Here is a 17,998-nt window from a genome sequence, read left to right as displayed (position 1 = left end):
AACGATAATGTAGTCTGATGAATCTAGATTTAAATGTTTCAAAGTAATAGGCATGACCGTGGTACGAAAGGATGCAAATGAAGCACTCATCCTGCAGAGTGCCCATTGTAGAAGCCTCTGGAGACAGAATACTTCATTTTGATAGCTCTCAACTCAGCAACATTATAAACCAATAATGTACTGAATGACCAGACCATTATTGGATTTTCACAAAGGAACGTAATAGCAAGAGAAAGCAGAGTATGGGGAAAGCGATACTTACCCTCTCTGAAATAGATCCACATTGTAAAACTTGTGCAGCTCTACAGAAAATTCCACAGTGGCCTGGACCTCACACATACTGGATTCAGTGGTGGTTAAAGGTCAAGCTTTAACTCAATTGCACTACAACTGCAAAATAAATGCATAAAACTGATTAGTTCTTTAAATGTGTAAAAGTGTGTTTGTAAGAAATTAAAATAACGAGTGTAACAATACACAAAATTCGAATCCGACATGATGCAACAAAGTGGGGTCTTTTTATAAAATACATTTTTGTCAAAGAATAAGCACATCATAAATATGTACCTTAGGTTTCTATTAGTAGCATCAAAATACAACCTGTGCAAAATAATTTAACAAAATAAAAGTGAGTGTGCGTGAGTCTCATGTTTGTTCTCTACATGTCGTATGCAGTGGCAGAATTGGCAGCTATTATGCTAGTACACTACATCATCATACAATGTTAATATAATACTGCATTGTCACTTTCTGTGTATTTTGCACTGCTTTATTTTCTGTTTTCTGTGTATTTTGTAATGCTTTATTTATGCATTATCTTTGCACAGTATATTGTGTGTGTGTGTATATATATATATATATATATATATATATATATATATATATATATATATATATATATATATATATATATATACACAGTATATACACACATATAACCAGCACTTGTCCAGGCACGTCATAAGTTTCCCAATGACCATTTGGATGATCCAGAGGAGTCATGGGAGAAAGTCATGTGGTCAAATGAGACCAAAATAGAACTTTTGGGTCATAATTCCACTAAACGTGTTTGGCGGAAGAAGAAGGATGAGTACTATCCCAAGAACACTATCCCTACTGTGAAGCATGGGGGTGGTAGCATCATGCTTTGGGGGTGTTTTTCTGCACATGGGACAGGGCGACTGCACTGTATTAAGGAGAGGATGACCGGGGCCATGTATTGCAAGATTTTGGGGAACAACTTCCTTCCCTCAGTTAGAGCATTAAAGATGGGTCGAGGCAGGGTCTTCCAACATGACAATGACCCGAAGCACACAGCCAGGATAACCAAGGAGTGGCTCTGTAAGAAGCATATCAAGGTTCTGGCGTGGCCTAGCCAGTCTCCAGACCTAAACCCAATAGAGAATCTTTGGAGGGAGCTCAAACTCCGTGTTTCTCAGCGACAGGCCAGAAATCTGACTGATCTAGAGAAGATCTGTGTGGAGGAGCGGGCCAAAATCCCTCCTGCAGTGTGTGCAAACCTGGTGAAAAACTACAGGAAACGTTTGACCTCTGTAAAGGCTACTGTACCAAATATTAACATTGACTTTCTCAGGTGTTCAAATACTTATTTGCAGCTGTATCATACAAATAAATAGTTAAAAAATTCATACATTGTGATTTGTGGATTTTTTTTTTTTAGATTATGTCTCTCACAGTGGACATGCACCTACGATGAAAATTTCAGACCCCTACATGATTTCTAAGTGGGAGAACTTGCAAAATAGCAGGGTGTTCAAATACTTATTTTCCTCACTGTCTGTATATATATATATATATATATATATATATATATATATATATATATATATATATATATATATATATATACACACACACATACACACACACACACGCATACACCATATATTATTACCTACTGCACCTTCTGTACATTATTCACCCTCACCCCTGTGTTTATGACCTCATACCCTATTTATCATACTGCTATTTATTGTAAAGAGGCCACTTATGCACTTCTGGTTAGATGCTATGTTAAATCAATGGTTAAAAGCAGTTTTACTAATTTGTGAACTAAAGTGCCCTTTTACTCCCACTTAATGTTTGGTTTTATTTAAGTTAACTTGTGATTAATCGCAACTTTCTCACACATTTTATCTGTTTTAAATCTACTATAAAATAATACTTAATACTTTGAACAACATTAATACGGCTTTATGCAAATGTATGCCTTCATTTATTATTATTATTATATTATGTGTAAGGCTGCAACAACTACTCGATCAAATCCATAATATTCAATAATGAAATTTGTGGTATTTGAATGTAGGTATCGATTAGTTGGGCTGCTCAAGTGTGGCGACAAGATAATTGAGTACAGGAGTACAGGGTCAACCGGCAGCAGGTAAATGCGTGTGTCCCAAGTCATCCAAGGCATTTTACATTAAACGCAACAAAGAAATCTGTATCTGGACCTTATGTAAAGCGGAGCTTGTGTGGCATTGAAGTACCACAGTGATGCACAAGCACATGAAAAGAAACCACTGGAGTCACGGATGTAGGTGAAACATCAGCATGGTAAACAAAAACGGTATATTAATCTTAATGTGAAAATGGTATAGCTTAATGAAGTGTTATTGTGTAAACTATTTGTTTGCTAACTTCAGTCGCACTGGATCTGTTCTGTTGTGACTCGCGAGCATCAGGTTGCGCAATCAGCTCGTGAGCAGTTCATTTAAAACGGTGCAAACAAACAATAAATCTAAAAGCAGCAAATAACAGCAGGAGCAAACACTCACAGTTTTAGTCACTGTGCTGGTTTTCAGTGGATGCTTATGCATTGTACACTAAAGCATTCTTTTTTATTTGATCAAGCATGTTAGTTTGCTGCGTTTCTCAGTTTCATTCTCTTTTTTTGTCTACTACAACAGTAACTGCTTTCAAACGTGATTTACTGCGACTTTACTACGTTTAAATGCTTGTTTTCAATGTTTGTATATTTAATTTATGCATATATCATTTATTATATATCATTACAAAATTAAATTAATTATATATTCTAGATGCTTTGATTCTCACAACAGAACAAAATGTCTATTTTTAAACAAAAATTGTCAAAATAATGTTGTATTATATTTTATATTAAGAAGTGTCGTCAACTTGCCATCTGCAATTATCGTTTAAAACAATACAAATGTTGATTTACACAAATTGCTTCATCTGAAAATTTGCTCGAGAGAGAAATCCCCCATTCACTCCTCAACAAGCAGCCACTATAAACTTTAAAATGTCAAAATTAAAGATAGTTAAACTCAATATGTGGCTTTTGCATTTTTAAAGTACATTTTATACATAAATACCCATCTTTTTCTAATGTATATGTATATATAATATATAAATTGGCACATCAGTAAAACAAATGTTATTAAACACTGATAAAAAAAAATTCGGTGTAGGTTTTTTTTTTCTATCTAATTAAAGAAAGGACATTGTGAATAAATGTGCTGCACTAGAGGTTTTAATTTTTGCCTCTTTTATATTTATTTATTTAGATTTTTAATAAAAATGGCCAAACTAAAATGCTCAAATGCATTAATAAAACTAGTGCCTTTAAAATTAATTTGCATTAAAACGTTATTAACGCATTAATTAATTAATTAATTAATTAATTAATTCTTTATTCTTGCGATGCTGCCATCCAAATTTTCTCATGACTTGACAAATTGTCTCTGAGAAAAATGTTAATAATAAAAATGTTATTCATCTTTATTGACTTTCAGTGCCCCCTATAAGCAAATAAAAAATAAAATGTCAAATGGCTGTGACAATGAAAAGGCCATAAAACACTTATCAAAACAAAATGCTGCTTTATGCAAACTGAGAAATACATGCATTAGAATTTATATGTTTTTTAATGCAACACTAATATGTGCTTTGTTTATCATCCCAATGTTAATGTATAGTAGATGCATTATGTATTATACTGTATATTGCAATACACAAAGAAAATCGTTTAATTGTAATAAATGCCGTGTTTTCACTGTCTCAGGATGTGTACACACAATCAGACGCATGCACTATAAACTTTACTGTCCCAGACCATTCCTGATACATTTTTTAAAAAGATAGGCAAAAAAAAAAACCTTGGACTAGTTTGCAATAATAAATAAAAGGCTTCACATCACAGCGGTGATATGCACAAACAACAAAAAAAACAACCAAACAGCAGCATTTGATTAGGCGAAGCAATTTTATAAATCAATATTTGTATTGTTTTTAATAATAATTACAAATGGCAAGTTGTCAAACACGCTAACAAAATGTATATAAATATAATACAAAAACTATAATAAAAAAAGACACTGTTCAGTTGTGAAGATATAAGCATCTAGAATATATTATTTATTTTTACAATAATTAAATATAGCATAAATGAAATATGCAAACAATGAAAAAAAGTATTTGAACGTAGTAAGTCACGTTTGAAAACAGATAAGTTGACTGTTATAGTTGGCAAAAAAAAAAAAAAAAAAAAAAAAAAAAAAAGTGGAACAGATAAGCAAGCTAACAGACATGATTAAAAAAAAAAAGAAATAAAATGCTGCTGTTATTTGCTGCTTTTAGATTTAGTGTTTGTTCGCACCGTTTTAATTGAATCAGTCACGATGTCACGAACTGCACGATTGCGCAACCTGATGCTCGCGAGTCACGACAGAAAGGATCCGGTGCGACTTTCCCGAAATAACATACAGTTTACACAATAGCACTTCATTAAACCATTTTCACATGAGGAGGATTATACAGTCTTTGCTCACCGTGCTGATGTTTGGACTTCATCCGTGACACCAGTGTGTTTTCTTTTCATGTGCATCACTGTGGTACTTCCATGCCACACAATCTCTGCTTTGCATAACTTGCAGGTCTTCTTTGTTGTGCTGGTTGACCTGCACACTCCGCCATTTCGCAAGAGGCTGTGTTATCTTGCCGTCACGCAAAACCGTAATTTGAGCAGCCCAACCAATAGACAGTACTATATTTTGAATTATATTCAGAATTTTGTAATCAATGTTAGATTTAATTTGGAGACCATGTAGACTGGACAATACAGTGGTGACGTAATCAGGGGATACCCTGGTTCTGGTAAGGACTCTTGCTGCTACATTCTAGAATAAATTAAGCTTACTTAAGCAATTATAAGAATATCCAGAAGGTAAGGCATTACAATAGTCCAATCTAGATTTACTAAAAGCATAAATTTGTTGTAATGTAATCAGAAAGTTCACTTCTAGCTGTATGTGGTTCTAGAAAAACTACTTCTGTCATATCAGAATTTAGAAGAAGTAAGTTAAAAAGCATCTATTGTCTGTCCTTTTTATATTTCTCAACATTATTAAGCTGAAGACCCTCACCTGGATTTGCTGGAACAATAGCAGCATAGACACTAACACCATATATACAAATCATTTCACCCAGAGGTAGCATATATAAAGAAAAAGCAGTGGGAACATTTTCTGAATGTAAGAAGATAAATATATTGAAACACATACCACCACAATGCAAATTCTCAGAATCTCGTCCTGAACATGTCTTGTCAAGAATAAACATGTTTCGGCCAGTATCACTCAAACAAACCAGAAACCATGGATAACTGCAGAGATACACATTCCAATAAAAATTCCAAAAAGAGATCCTTACTGATCAGAGCACTATGTTTATATCTCAAACACTATGCAAACTTTATGAATTATTGGGGATTAAAATCTCTTTCAACAAGCATATACCATCTCCAAATCGGTGGGCTAGAGAAGTGATTTTAATCGTGAACCGACCATGGTCCATTGTCTGGACCTGAAAGCATACCTGCACAGACTGGGTCAATTAACAAACACAAGATTAGAAGTCCTGGCTATATAATAGGGGCACACACTTATGAGAACTTGCATCAGGAGAGAAAGTTCTGGTATCATTACCCACATTGCGTTCTAAATTGCTTAAAGTGCAAGAACCCTCTAAGACTATTACATTCCCTGACTTCTCTCCCTTTTATTTTGCAGAATGACATGTTAGACAGGAGGCTGGGGCCAGTGTTATCCTAGATGGTAGAGGGGGAGGAGTGCCCAGTGCTGTACATTAGTCAAAAACTCTCAGTGCAGGAAAGTAGGTACAGCACCCTCTAGAAGTGCCGCACCATCAAATGGGCAGGGCTGTGTCTCCTTGCTTGTGTTCCAGCTTTTGACACCATTGATCATAACATCCTCCATTTTTAAATAGGACATGTTGAAATTAAAGGAATGGCTCTCTACTGGCTCAGGTGAGAGGTTCTTGGCTCTTATTTGACTGATGGTTATTAGAAGGAAATGGTGAGTTCTCTGCAAGGATCTGTCTTAGGCCCACTGCTGTTTTCTTTATATATTGTACCTCTTCGTGAAATTATTTGTAAACATAGCATTAACTAATATTGCAAAGGCTGGCGATACACAGTTGTGTGTTTCAGCAAAGCCAAATTAGAGACATCATCTTAATAACATTGAGGAACGCTAATGTAAAAGACATTAGACAGTGAATGCGTGTTAACTACCTTCTACTAAATTCTGAAAAGACCGAAGTACTTATACAAGGCCCACATTCAGCTAGAAGTAAACTTTCTAATCACATAGCATGGTCTTAGCAAACACAGCAGTAAAAGACCTTGGTGTATTTATTGACTCATGATAACATTACCACGATAGCTTCTTTTATCTTAGAAATATTGTAAAATAAGAAATATAAAATTGTTACAAGAAGAACATTTTTAGGTTACATTTTAAATGAACTATTGTAATGTCTTACTGTAATTGCATAAATAAGCTTCATTTAGTCCAGATTGCGGCATCAAGACCAGGAAATATGATCACATCACCCCTGTATTATTCAGTCTACACTGGCTCCTAATTAAATATATCACATTGATTACAAAATACTTCTACTGAAGTATAAAGCTCTGAAAGGTCCCATGCCACAGTAGCTGAGTTCCATAATGTTTGTTTAATAATTTTAAATATATTACATTTGTTCCATATTTTGTTAGATCAAAAGGTGAAGCCTATTTGTTGGTACCTCAAATAATGAAGACTACAGCAGGGGGCAGAGCTTTCGCTTTTAAATCCCCCCAGCTATGGAACAGCCTTCCAATTAGTGTTCGGGACTCAGACACAGTCTCAGTGTTCACGTTGAGGCTGAAAACATATTTATTTAGTCGAGTCTTTTATCAGTAGGTTTTTCTTAGGTAAAGGAGCAAATCTGGAGGATAATGAATATAGTGTATTTGGATGTTGTTACCAGACACCTAATAATCCTTATTTCTCTCTCCCCATCACCCATCTCTCTCCCTCTCTCTCTCTCTCCCTCTCCCTCACAGAGACCACTTTGTGTAGTTGGGGATGATTCCACATTAACTAAGCAATATTATCTAAGCAACTCAAGAACTATGAGGACGGATTTGGACTGTAATTAAGATCAACTCAAGGTTTCTTCCACAAACCATCTCAGGGAGTTTTTCCTTGTCACAGTTACCTCTGGCACGTGGGATAAACTTATAAGTAAAAATATTTATAGCCACTAAACTTAAACATTCAAACTTCATAACCTATTTATCTCTGGAAAGCTTCTTTGGAACAATTTCCATTGTTAAAAGTGCTAAACAAACAAAGCTGAAATGAACTGAACAGAGAATTTATAACACCCATTGGTGTCCAAAGGATTATAGCCCACCAAGTATCGCTGTTTTGGGCCCAGGAGTCCCGGTCTCTTGATGTTGCACTAGGGTTCTGCAAAATAGATATTTCAAACTTCATACATCTCTACTCATTCAAGCTTTCAAAGTAATTAGCTACTATAAAGGATGTGTCCATAAGACTTTTTTTTATGAAATTACCAAACTTTTACATAGTTTATTTTTTATTGCTGTAATATATTGATAATGCAATATTATTTTTTGATTTATTATTTAAACAATACTTTCTTATTCTAATTAGATACATGTATTATTAGTAAGCTTCAAATTAAAAGAACTGTTCACATTTGTACCATTGATGCATTCATTAGCAGATATGATACAGGGATACATCTACATGTAACACACACACACACACACACACAGTTTAGAAGCTACAGTAATAGGACCTTCATAAGTTTAACATTTGGTTAATTCATTTTCTATCCCCTACCCCTAAACCTAACCATCACCCAAATCTGCGAACACCAACAGATTTACATATAAAATGATTTTATATTTAGACATATTGCAAAAAAAAAAAAAAAACATTAGTTGCTGTGTGGCTGAAATCATCTTAAACAGTTACTGATGTTCATCACATACAGATGGAATTCCAGAGCTGACTTGGCCAGGCTCAGGATCTACAAGGGTTTCTGGCAAATTCTATAACAAGCACAATTCACATTTATTATGTCTTTAAGAAGACGATTATTATGTGGTGCCTGTTCCAGTCACGTTCAAATTTTTATTTTGTATTTCAGCTAAGTGACAGAAGCTGATAAAATGATTAAGCAAAAAAAAGAGGAGGGGGTGTTTTTATTTTAAATGAAAAGTAGGTTTTGGAACAGGGAAAAAAAATAACATTTAATTTTAGTTCAAGCACTTTTAAGAAACACTTGATACAATTTTTTGAAGGACTTTTAGTATTTTAATAACAAAAGCTATTACAGGTACTTCAAGCACTTTAAAACACTGGTGTCATTTGTATGTCATTTGTTGTTCAGCAACCATGGGCCTGGGTAAAGTGCTGAAGAAATTATATTAATAATGATAATAATGAGTGACTTTTCACACTCACCCATTTTTTTTTCATTTGCTATTCTCCACTGCACTTGTATACTTTTTCCTTGTGCATTCCTAAAAAGAAGGAGAAATAGAGTCAGAATTAGAATAATTTTCGTGGTTATATACAGAATCGACTGGAAAAATGTCTGATGCCGTCCAAGTTCAGGCAACAGTGTAGAACAGTGGTCCCCAACCCCTGGTACCGGGCCGCACAGCAAGAATACATAACTTACATTATTTCCGTTTGATTTATTATCTGATTCTGAACGATGTTTTATTTTGGAAAATGACCGGATTCTCTCCACCACATCTGTCTATGATTCACTCTTGATGCATCTTACCTCCATTCTCTACCTTCTTCTCTGGCCGCTAACACATAATACATTACCGCTAAATTCAAACCCCCAAGCGAGCAAAATGAACAAAAAACACTGTGGATGTCAGGATAAGTAAGTCAGTTTTGTGTTTGTAGACCATAACGCATAAAAGGGCATTAATGGGAACATTAAAGAACGTTCTTTAAAAAAGTAAGTAAAAAGTTACTTTTTACAGTAACGCATTACTTTTTGGTGTAAATAATCAACAAAGTAACTGAGTTCTGTATGAAGTAACGAGTAACTGTAACTAGTTACTATTTCTTAGTGACTAGCACAACACTGATGACAACACTACTTCAGTGTACAGCAAAAACTAAATCATTGGTTTTGCTGTTCCTTCACGTTCGAGGGGTCTGTGTGTATGTATATAACACAATGGGAAAAAGGATTGGACTATTAAGGCACCCTTGCTTTCTGTCAAGGTAAATGGAAAATGTTTTAAGATCATCACTGTACACTGCCTGGCCAAAAAATTTATAATTTCACACACTGATGTGTCATTGGACCAGTTTTTGCTTTGATTACAGAACACATTCGCCATGGCATCATTTCAGCAGTGTCACATTTATTTTCGTCCATTAATTTCTCACCAGGATCTTGTGTTCATTATGAGAGAGTCGGACCTTGCAAAAAGTCTTGTCCAGCACATCTCAAAGATTCTCTATAAAAATAACGTTGGGCATGCATGTGTGAAAATGTTGTCTCATGCTCCCTGAATCATTCTATCACAGTTTAAGCCCAATACATCCTGGCATTGCTATCTATCATGGGCCATGCTATCAGGGGGAAAAAAACTAAATTGATGGAAAAACTGGGTAATCAGTATATTCAGCTGACCACATATTATGAGCACAGAAGATTGCCGAAACTAGAATTCACCAACTGAAGCACATCCGATATAGGATATTGCCTCCACAGGCCTGTACGGTCGGCACAAGGCTAGTTTTATTTAATCAATTTATCCAACTCACATCTTACCCTCATGTTTCCATATACAGTGGAACCCGGTTATGTCGACGTCCAAGGGGGTCGCCAAAAAGCATCGAGATAACCGATGATCGAGATAAACGAAAATCAAAATGGCGGCAATATACTAACGTGCTTGAAATTTCTTTATGTACATGACGTGTTTTTGGAGGGGTTTTTTTACACAACAGCGTTGCTGCGATTTGTTTGATGAAGGCATGCTATAAAAATACATACAGTACATGTTTGTTATCTGTCAGGAATCCACCTGCCACGCCCCCTTCGGCGCCCTCTTCGGCGTGCTTTCTCGGCCGCTTTCTCTGAAGTTCCAGGCTTCAATCGCGCACATTTGGTGCTCGTTTATCATCACCAGCTCCTATTTAAACTTCCACACTCTCACCGTCCGTTATTGTTGGTATATGTTGGTTCACGGCGGTCGTTGTTATCGCTCATGCGTATCCCGGTACGTGTCTTCCCACCGGCACTCTCTCAACGGCTGCTCTTTTCTTCCCAAAGCGCATCGCGGATACCCCCTCCCGATCCTGCCGGTGTTTATTCTATGCTTTTGCTCATCCCACGTTCTCCCGTGTGCTGTTCAGCGCCGCGCTTCTACTTTCGCCTCCCGTTCATCGCATAACATTTAACAACAAAAGGCATATGTGCACAAACTAACAGCAGAGATTCACCAGTATACAATACAACACCTGTAGCAGCTGTAAGGTTTGATTTTTCTGGCACTTCCGCGAGTTCTTCTGCGGCTACACCGAGATAACCTATGTTAAATGGCAAAATTTCCGCCCCCTTGTGCTCGAGATATCAGGGTTCGGCGACATAAAAAAGTCGACATAACCGACAAAAAATGCTAAGACAAAGCGAGAATTTGGCGGTTCCACTTCAAAAACGTCGACTTAATAGGGTTGTCGAGGTAACCGAGGGCGAGATAAGTGGGTTCCACTGTAATTTAACCCTGAAACAGTAACATCTTTTCCACAACCACAGGATATGTTTTCTGACATGGTTGTTAAAGTATTTAGAAGTTACTCACTTAATCAGTTAGAGATAAATAACTTTCTCTCAGCTAAAACACATTATCCAGCAGTAATTTTTTAATGGAAGGCTCTTACCTATTTACTTAGTTAAATCTAGGTGGTGATTTGTTTTGTCACAGTGTACATTCAACAACAAAATAATATACGTCACTAGCTCTATAAGGAACCAGTACAATTTATGTGCCAGGAGAGAGAGAGAGAGAGAGAGAGAGCTGCCATGATTAAGATACCCTGATCATGCCTTTCTTGGTTGTTGATGACAGAAAATCAACTCTCAGATCACCATTGGTACAAGAAACAGCATAATTTAGGAAGATGAAAATATGCATGCATAGGAGTGCAGGATTGAATTATTTTACACTGTGAATGTCTTCACAGTCTGTTTTTACATGAAAAGCACAAATATTTCATCACAGCTGATAAACAGTTTTTAGTGTTTTCATGGTAATTCTTTTTTTCATGTATGTGACAAATAAAATTTTAATTACCATGAAAACACTAAACACTATCAGCTGTGACACTTATACAGTGCAGTAATTAGTATTAACATGTAATTAGTCATTATATATTAACATGAATATCTAACCACTAGTTCAGCGTGCACTCTTCCTGACTAACAAAATTACAAGGAGTTATATAAATATAATAACTATATTAAACAAGTTGGTTTTGGGGTCAAGACCACATTTGCTGACTCAAAGGGGCAAGCTCAAGAAAAGACCATGACATTTCATGAGTTAATGGTACTTTGGTAATATTTTATATATTATGTATATTTAGCATTTAGTTATGTAGCATATACGAGGTAAATTAAACAGATTTTCTGTAATTTGAACAATGTTTATTATTATTATCATCATCATCATATGAATTTTAGATTATAACACGATTTTGTTAGAACGTCTTATAAAAAGATACTGATGAGGATTTCTCCTGACTGGCAACACAGCTCTTCCACAAAACGCTTGCCCAACAAAGCCAAAGCTTACAACTGGGACTTCTCACAAAGCAGGATGGAAATTTCTATGAATGCAAACATAATTTAATTAAATTGCATGTTAGCAATTGGTAAACCGGTAATTATGAATAAACCTTATCCAATTAAATTAGTTCTCTCATGAAGCACACATATAATGCTGTGGTGAAGGAGGCTCATGCCATCTCCCACTTAACATTTGTTTCTGCTGATTTTTCACTGATTACTGAAGTTGCTACAGCAAAAACAAACAGAACTGTTATTTCCAACACCTGTGCTTATATAGTTTTTAAGAGGCTAAAGTATTCATGTATTTGTTGCCATTTATTTACTTAAAAAAGCAATTAGAACAACAGCAAGCGTGTAGATGAAGTGCTTACGCTGTATTTAATTTTATTCACTTTTATTTGTATAGCACTTTTAACAATGGACATTGTCCCAAAGCAATATTAGACATAAAAAGGTTATAAATTTAGAATGTATAAATTAATTGCCTATAAGTTTGTTCCTTATAAATATAGAACTTTCCTTGCAAACTGTAGTCCTGAGCTATTGTAGCTGACTGTTGATCTTAATTACAGTCCAAATCCTTCCCCATAGCTCTTCAACATTCAACATGTATGCGTGTCAACTTGGGGAAGTCTACGTGACTTAACTGCAAGTTCTTACTTAACAAGTAGCACATTGTACATGCCAATGATTTATACAGTGTAAATATTGGCTCTGAATGTTGTCTACACATCACTAATCCACATTAGCTGGCTAGCTTGTTGCTAACAAAAGACATACATTGTAGCACTCCATGATAGGACCACCACAAAAAGTAACAAATGGTAAAATTGATGGTAATTATGGACATATTGGAGCGAGTGAGAAAGTTAGCTCAACTATTGTTACTACACAACAGATTTGTGTAAGTTTTAGTAGAGTTTGTCATTACAGTCCTTGTTCCAATACTGTTCTGCACAAAGTGTCTGCGTGTGTACACATATACATACATACATATATATATATAAACATACATACACACCGGCCACTTTATTAGGTACACCTTACTAGTACCGGGTTGGACCCCCTTTTGCCTTCAAAACTGCCTTAATCCTTCGTGGCAAAGATTTAACGAGGTACTGGAAACATTCCTCAGAGATTTTGGTCCATAATGACATGATAGCATCACGCAGTTGCTGCAGATTTGTCGGCTGCACATCCATGATGCGAATCTCCCATTCCACCACATTCCAAAGGTGCTCTATTGGATTGAGATCTGGTGACTGTGGAGGCCATTTGAGTACAGTGAACTTATTGTCATGTTCAAGAAACCAGTCTGAGATGATTCGCGCTTTTTGACATGGCGCGTTATGCTGCTGGAAGATGGTAGCCATCAGAAGATGGGTACACTGTGGTCATAAAGGGATGGACATGGTCAGCAACAATACTCAGGTAGGCTGTGGCGTTGACACGATGCTCAATCGGTACTAATGGGCCCAAAGTGTGCCAAGAAAATATCCCCCACACCATTACACAACCACCACCAGCCTGAACCGTTGATACAAGGCAGGATGGATCCACGCTTTCATGTTGTTGACGCCAATTTTGACCCTACCATCAGAATGTCGCAGCAGAAATCGAGACTCATCAGACCAGGCAACGTTTTTCCAATCTTCTATTGTCCAATTTTGGTGAGCCTGTGCGAATTGTAGCCTGTTTCCTGTTCTTAGCTGTCAGGAGAGGCACCCGGTGCGTTCAGAGATGCTCTTCTGCATACCTCGGTTGTAACAAGTGGTTATTTGAGTTACTGTTGCCTTTCTATCAGCTCGAACCAGTCTGGCCATTCTCCTCTGACCTCTGGCATCAACAAGGCATTTGCGCCCACAGAACTGCCGCTCACTGGATATTTTCTCTTTCATTTCATTTCATTTCATTTATTTCAATCCCAGTAGATCAGCAGTTTCTGAAATACTCAGTCCAGCCCGTCTGGCACCAACAACCATGCACACGTTCAAAGTCACTTAAGTCACCTTTCTTCCCCATTCTGACGCTCGGTTTGAACTTCAGCAGATCGTCTTGACCATGTCTACATGCCTAAATGCATTGAGTTGCTTCCATGTGATTGGCTTATTAGATATTTACGTTAACAAACTGTTGGACAGGTGAACCTAATAAAGTGGCCAGTGAGTTTTATATTTATATATATATATATATATACACATACATACATACATACATACACACACACATATACACACACACACACACACACACACACACACATCATCATTTTTCAGTTTCTTCCATTAGGGTATATCAATACATTAACGTCCACATGTCCACACATACATACCCACACACCCCACCATGGTCTGCCCAAATACATACAGCAGATGTTGTGCAAACTGTTCTGAATTAATGTGATGCCTTTCAAACATCTGTAACCATAACCACCTACACTTCCAGTTTCATACAGATTGAGGCATATATTGTAACATCTTGGATAACATTGCATAAGATTAGTGAAATGATGCCACAGTGAAGGCAAAAGGGGATCCAACTAAATATTAGTGTGGTACTTTTTTTTGGCCAGGTGGTGTATAATCACAGTAACTTTCTATACAATGCTACATTTTAACATGTCATACTTCTTAAATCTGTATTAATGTCTTCTTATTTAAGGATATAGTCTTCGGTTTGTATAATATTTGTATAAGAAAAAAAGCTAAATAATTGTTTCTCAATTGTTTTATGATTTGTCTCGCGTTTGCAAATCAGACGGTTAAATCATTATTTGCTGAATATCTCAGCATCAGACGCTGCATTAAGCCTCAACATTCTCTCTTTTTACAGATTTTTTTTTACTTTTTTGCCCTTTTTGTTCTTTTTCCGTTGTACTGGACTCCACATGTGGACGTTACTGTATTGATTGTGAGAGAAATGTGTTGCGCACAGCTCTCGAAGTTGTGGTGGAAACAGGGCGCTGAATTAAAAGTTCCGGCCTGGAGGAGGTGGAATGTGTGAATACGGGTAGAGGGAAAATGCTCAACTCTATCCACAGCATCAACAGGATACACAATCACACCCACTGTGGAGTTCACCAAGCCTTAATTACACTGTTATCTGGTTATCCGTGAAACGTGACCAAAAAAACAAAGCTTGTATTACTCACCAAGCGAAATGCTCAAATAAAGTTTGAATTATATCTCCCCGTAGAAGAGGCCACAGTTTACAGGTTAACAGGGGGTGTGCAGGCTGGCGAACAATTCTCACCAGACATCTGCCTAATAACTAACACGTAGTCGTTTGATAGATTTGCTCCGTTTATTCACACAAAAACAGTAGCTGCTAAAAGACAGGCAGTGAAACGCTGAATAGCAGAACCACTCTGTTAGCTCTAGTTAGCTTAGCCATGATAGCTAGGTAGCACAAACGGTTAGCATACCTCTGGGTTTTTACGCGTTCTTTTCATTGTTCGCGTTGCAAAAAACACCACAACATGTCACAACAAGCGCCTTAAAAACAAATGTGTTTATATAACCAGAATACATGATACACTTACCCGTGACTGAAAACTCCACAACACAACATTAACGACCCTTAATACCGGAACACACACACTTACACACGCACTCCCTCACACAACGTGTATTCCACTTTAGCTGAAATTCATGAGTTATCATGACCACTGATCCTGTCCCTGTCCTGCCCTGCCTCTGGATGGCGCTCTCTTCAGTCAGAGACTCTGTGCACATGACCAGCCTGAAGATCCATGAAGTTTCCTTTTGAGTTTGGTTTCTCTCAAGATTTCTTCCTCATAAAGTCTCAAGAAGTTTTTCATTGCCACAGTCGGGACTGGTTTTGCTCATTAGAATAATAAGAATAAGAATAATAAGGCACTAAAATCATAGGCACTCTACTTCAAATTTTATAAACTCTTCATCTCTATAAAGCTGCTGTGGAAAAACAGCCTTTTTTAAAAGTGCTTTGCAAATGAAACCGAGCTACTGGCACCACTAAAAACAAACAAACACAATGTTTGTTTAGTTTGTCAGCAACCAGTTTCTGTGATAAATAAGTATAATGTAGAGACACGTGTGTGTGGTTCAAGGGTGTTTCCAACTGTGTACATGTTGAGAACCTCAGTATAAGTCTGATGTTATAATGAATGGCATGCAAAAACCTTCTTTAGATTGGCCTGAAGCCAAGAAAGCATCTCAAATGAAGCTGGATGAGCAATTTTTCATAGTACACAATTTGTGTTTGCCTCAAAGGCCCTGAAATCAGCCCTTTTCTGTTTGTCCCCAAAATATCAGATTTCTCTGCCTTAGCAGGGATTCAATTCAATTCAATTAATTTTTATAGCGCTTTTAACAATGAACATTGTCTCAAAGCAGCTTTACACAGATAATGTGGTGATTAAAAGTGAATATGTTCTTTTATAAATAAGTTTGTCCCTGATGAGCGAGCCGGTGGCGACTGTGGTGAAGAAAAAAACTCCCCGAGATGACATAAGGAAGAAACCTTGAGAGGAACCAGACTCAAGAGGGAACCCATCCTCATCTGGGTTGCACCGAATGTCCATTTATAGCAGATATAAGATGTTGCGGGGTACAGTGATGATGATCAGAAGCGAAAATTAGTCCTGGGTCAATGTAGGAGACTGTTGACATTAACTACAGTCCAATCCATCCTCAAAGCTCCCGTTCTTACTCCAAAATTTCATGGAACCACCTAAAAAGTTGATGAGAAACCGTCCCAAGCTGCACATAGTAGCCTCCACCCAAAGAGAACACTATCCAGAGGCAGGCCTGGACGAAGTGGGAAGATCCACGGAGGGGAGAGGAGCAGGAACAGTGGCCACTGGAGCCTCAGGAGCATGTTTAACTCGACCGAGAGAGAGAGAGAGAGAGAGAGAGAGAGAGAGAGAAGAGGGTGACAGGGATGGAGAAGCAGGGCTACTCGGCAATGCCCACAGTTAAAGAGCCATTTGCAGCTTATCTCCAGAGATGTATAGTAACGAAGTAGAACTACTTTACTACTGTACTTAAGTACTAAAAGGCCGTATCTGTACTCTACTGGAGTATTGTTTTTTTCTCCTACTTCCACTTTTACTTCAGTACATATTTTCGATGAGGTTAATACTTTTCCTCCGATAGATTTTTTTATGTTCTGCATCGTTACTCGTTACAATTATAAAAAAGTTACGAATCATTCCAAACCCACATTATCACTGCCAGAGCAGTAGATGGCTCTGTCACAGGTTTGAATAAGCTGGCTCATCATTGAGCGAATCAGACGATCAAAGAAGACAGCGCTGCCTGCCTGCATTGAGAGCACTTTAGTTGGGTTTCAACATGGAAAACCCAGAAATTCCACCTTCAACTCTGTCACTTTCAACTGATCGTGGCGATGAGGAAAAGACCACCCGTGGCCCTATTTAGAGTCCATGTTTGCATTTGTCGGAGTGAAAGACAATTCATATAGAATGAAGTGCTTACTCTGCCTCCTGAAAGATTGCGAAATAATGTCCTTCAAAAATTCACCTTCGAATTTTAAGAAACATATCTAGGTAAGTTAAAAAATAATATAATACACAAAACACAGCAGTTTGAGCTATCCGTAAGCGCTAGATAAGCTAACTAATGTTAGCTACCCACGGTTCATAACATGCTGCGATATTCATTTAACGTTAACTAGCTGGCTATCATCAAGGCTGTGTCATGCTGAATGGTGTTTTTGACCCATCATATATATATATATATATATATATATATATATATATATATATATATATATATATATATATATATATATATATACA

At 36.9% G+C, this 17,998-nt stretch overlaps 1 protein-coding gene across 14 annotated transcripts in view; it reads right to left on the bottom strand.

The window, feature by feature from the left end:
• fam135a (family with sequence similarity 135 member A) overlaps positions 1-15,893 on the bottom strand; it is a 43,311-nt gene extending 27,418 nt beyond the window's left edge. For 4 of the 14 annotated variants that reach the window (XM_083532339.1, XM_083532337.1, XM_083532347.1 and 1 more), the window contains exons 1-4: positions 15,737-15,892; positions 8,832-8,890; positions 7,721-7,805; positions 263-390 (exon numbers count right to left, since the gene is read on the bottom strand). Coding sequence is in view for 10 of the 14 variants with exons in the window: in XM_083532337.1 (XP_083388463.1) it covers positions 263-339 (77 nt within the window). In the remaining 4 variants the exon portion in view is untranslated. Of the gene's footprint in view, positions 1-262; positions 391-5,546; positions 5,648-7,699; positions 7,806-8,831; positions 8,891-15,736 lie in introns of all 14 variants that reach the window. The other 10 variants (XM_083532340.1, XM_083532343.1, XM_083532349.1 and 7 more) reach the window with 6 other exon arrangements.
• Positions 15,894-17,998: the final 2,105 nt, after the last annotated feature.

This window comes from Silurus aristotelis (genome assembly GCF_946808225.1).
Source record: "Silurus aristotelis genome assembly, chromosome: 27".
NCBI classification, from domain to species: domain Eukaryota; kingdom Metazoa; phylum Chordata; class Actinopteri; order Siluriformes; family Siluridae; genus Silurus; species Silurus aristotelis.
The sequence above is the reverse complement of the archived record's forward strand: the minus strand, read 5'-3'. Positions and strand labels throughout refer to the sequence as shown.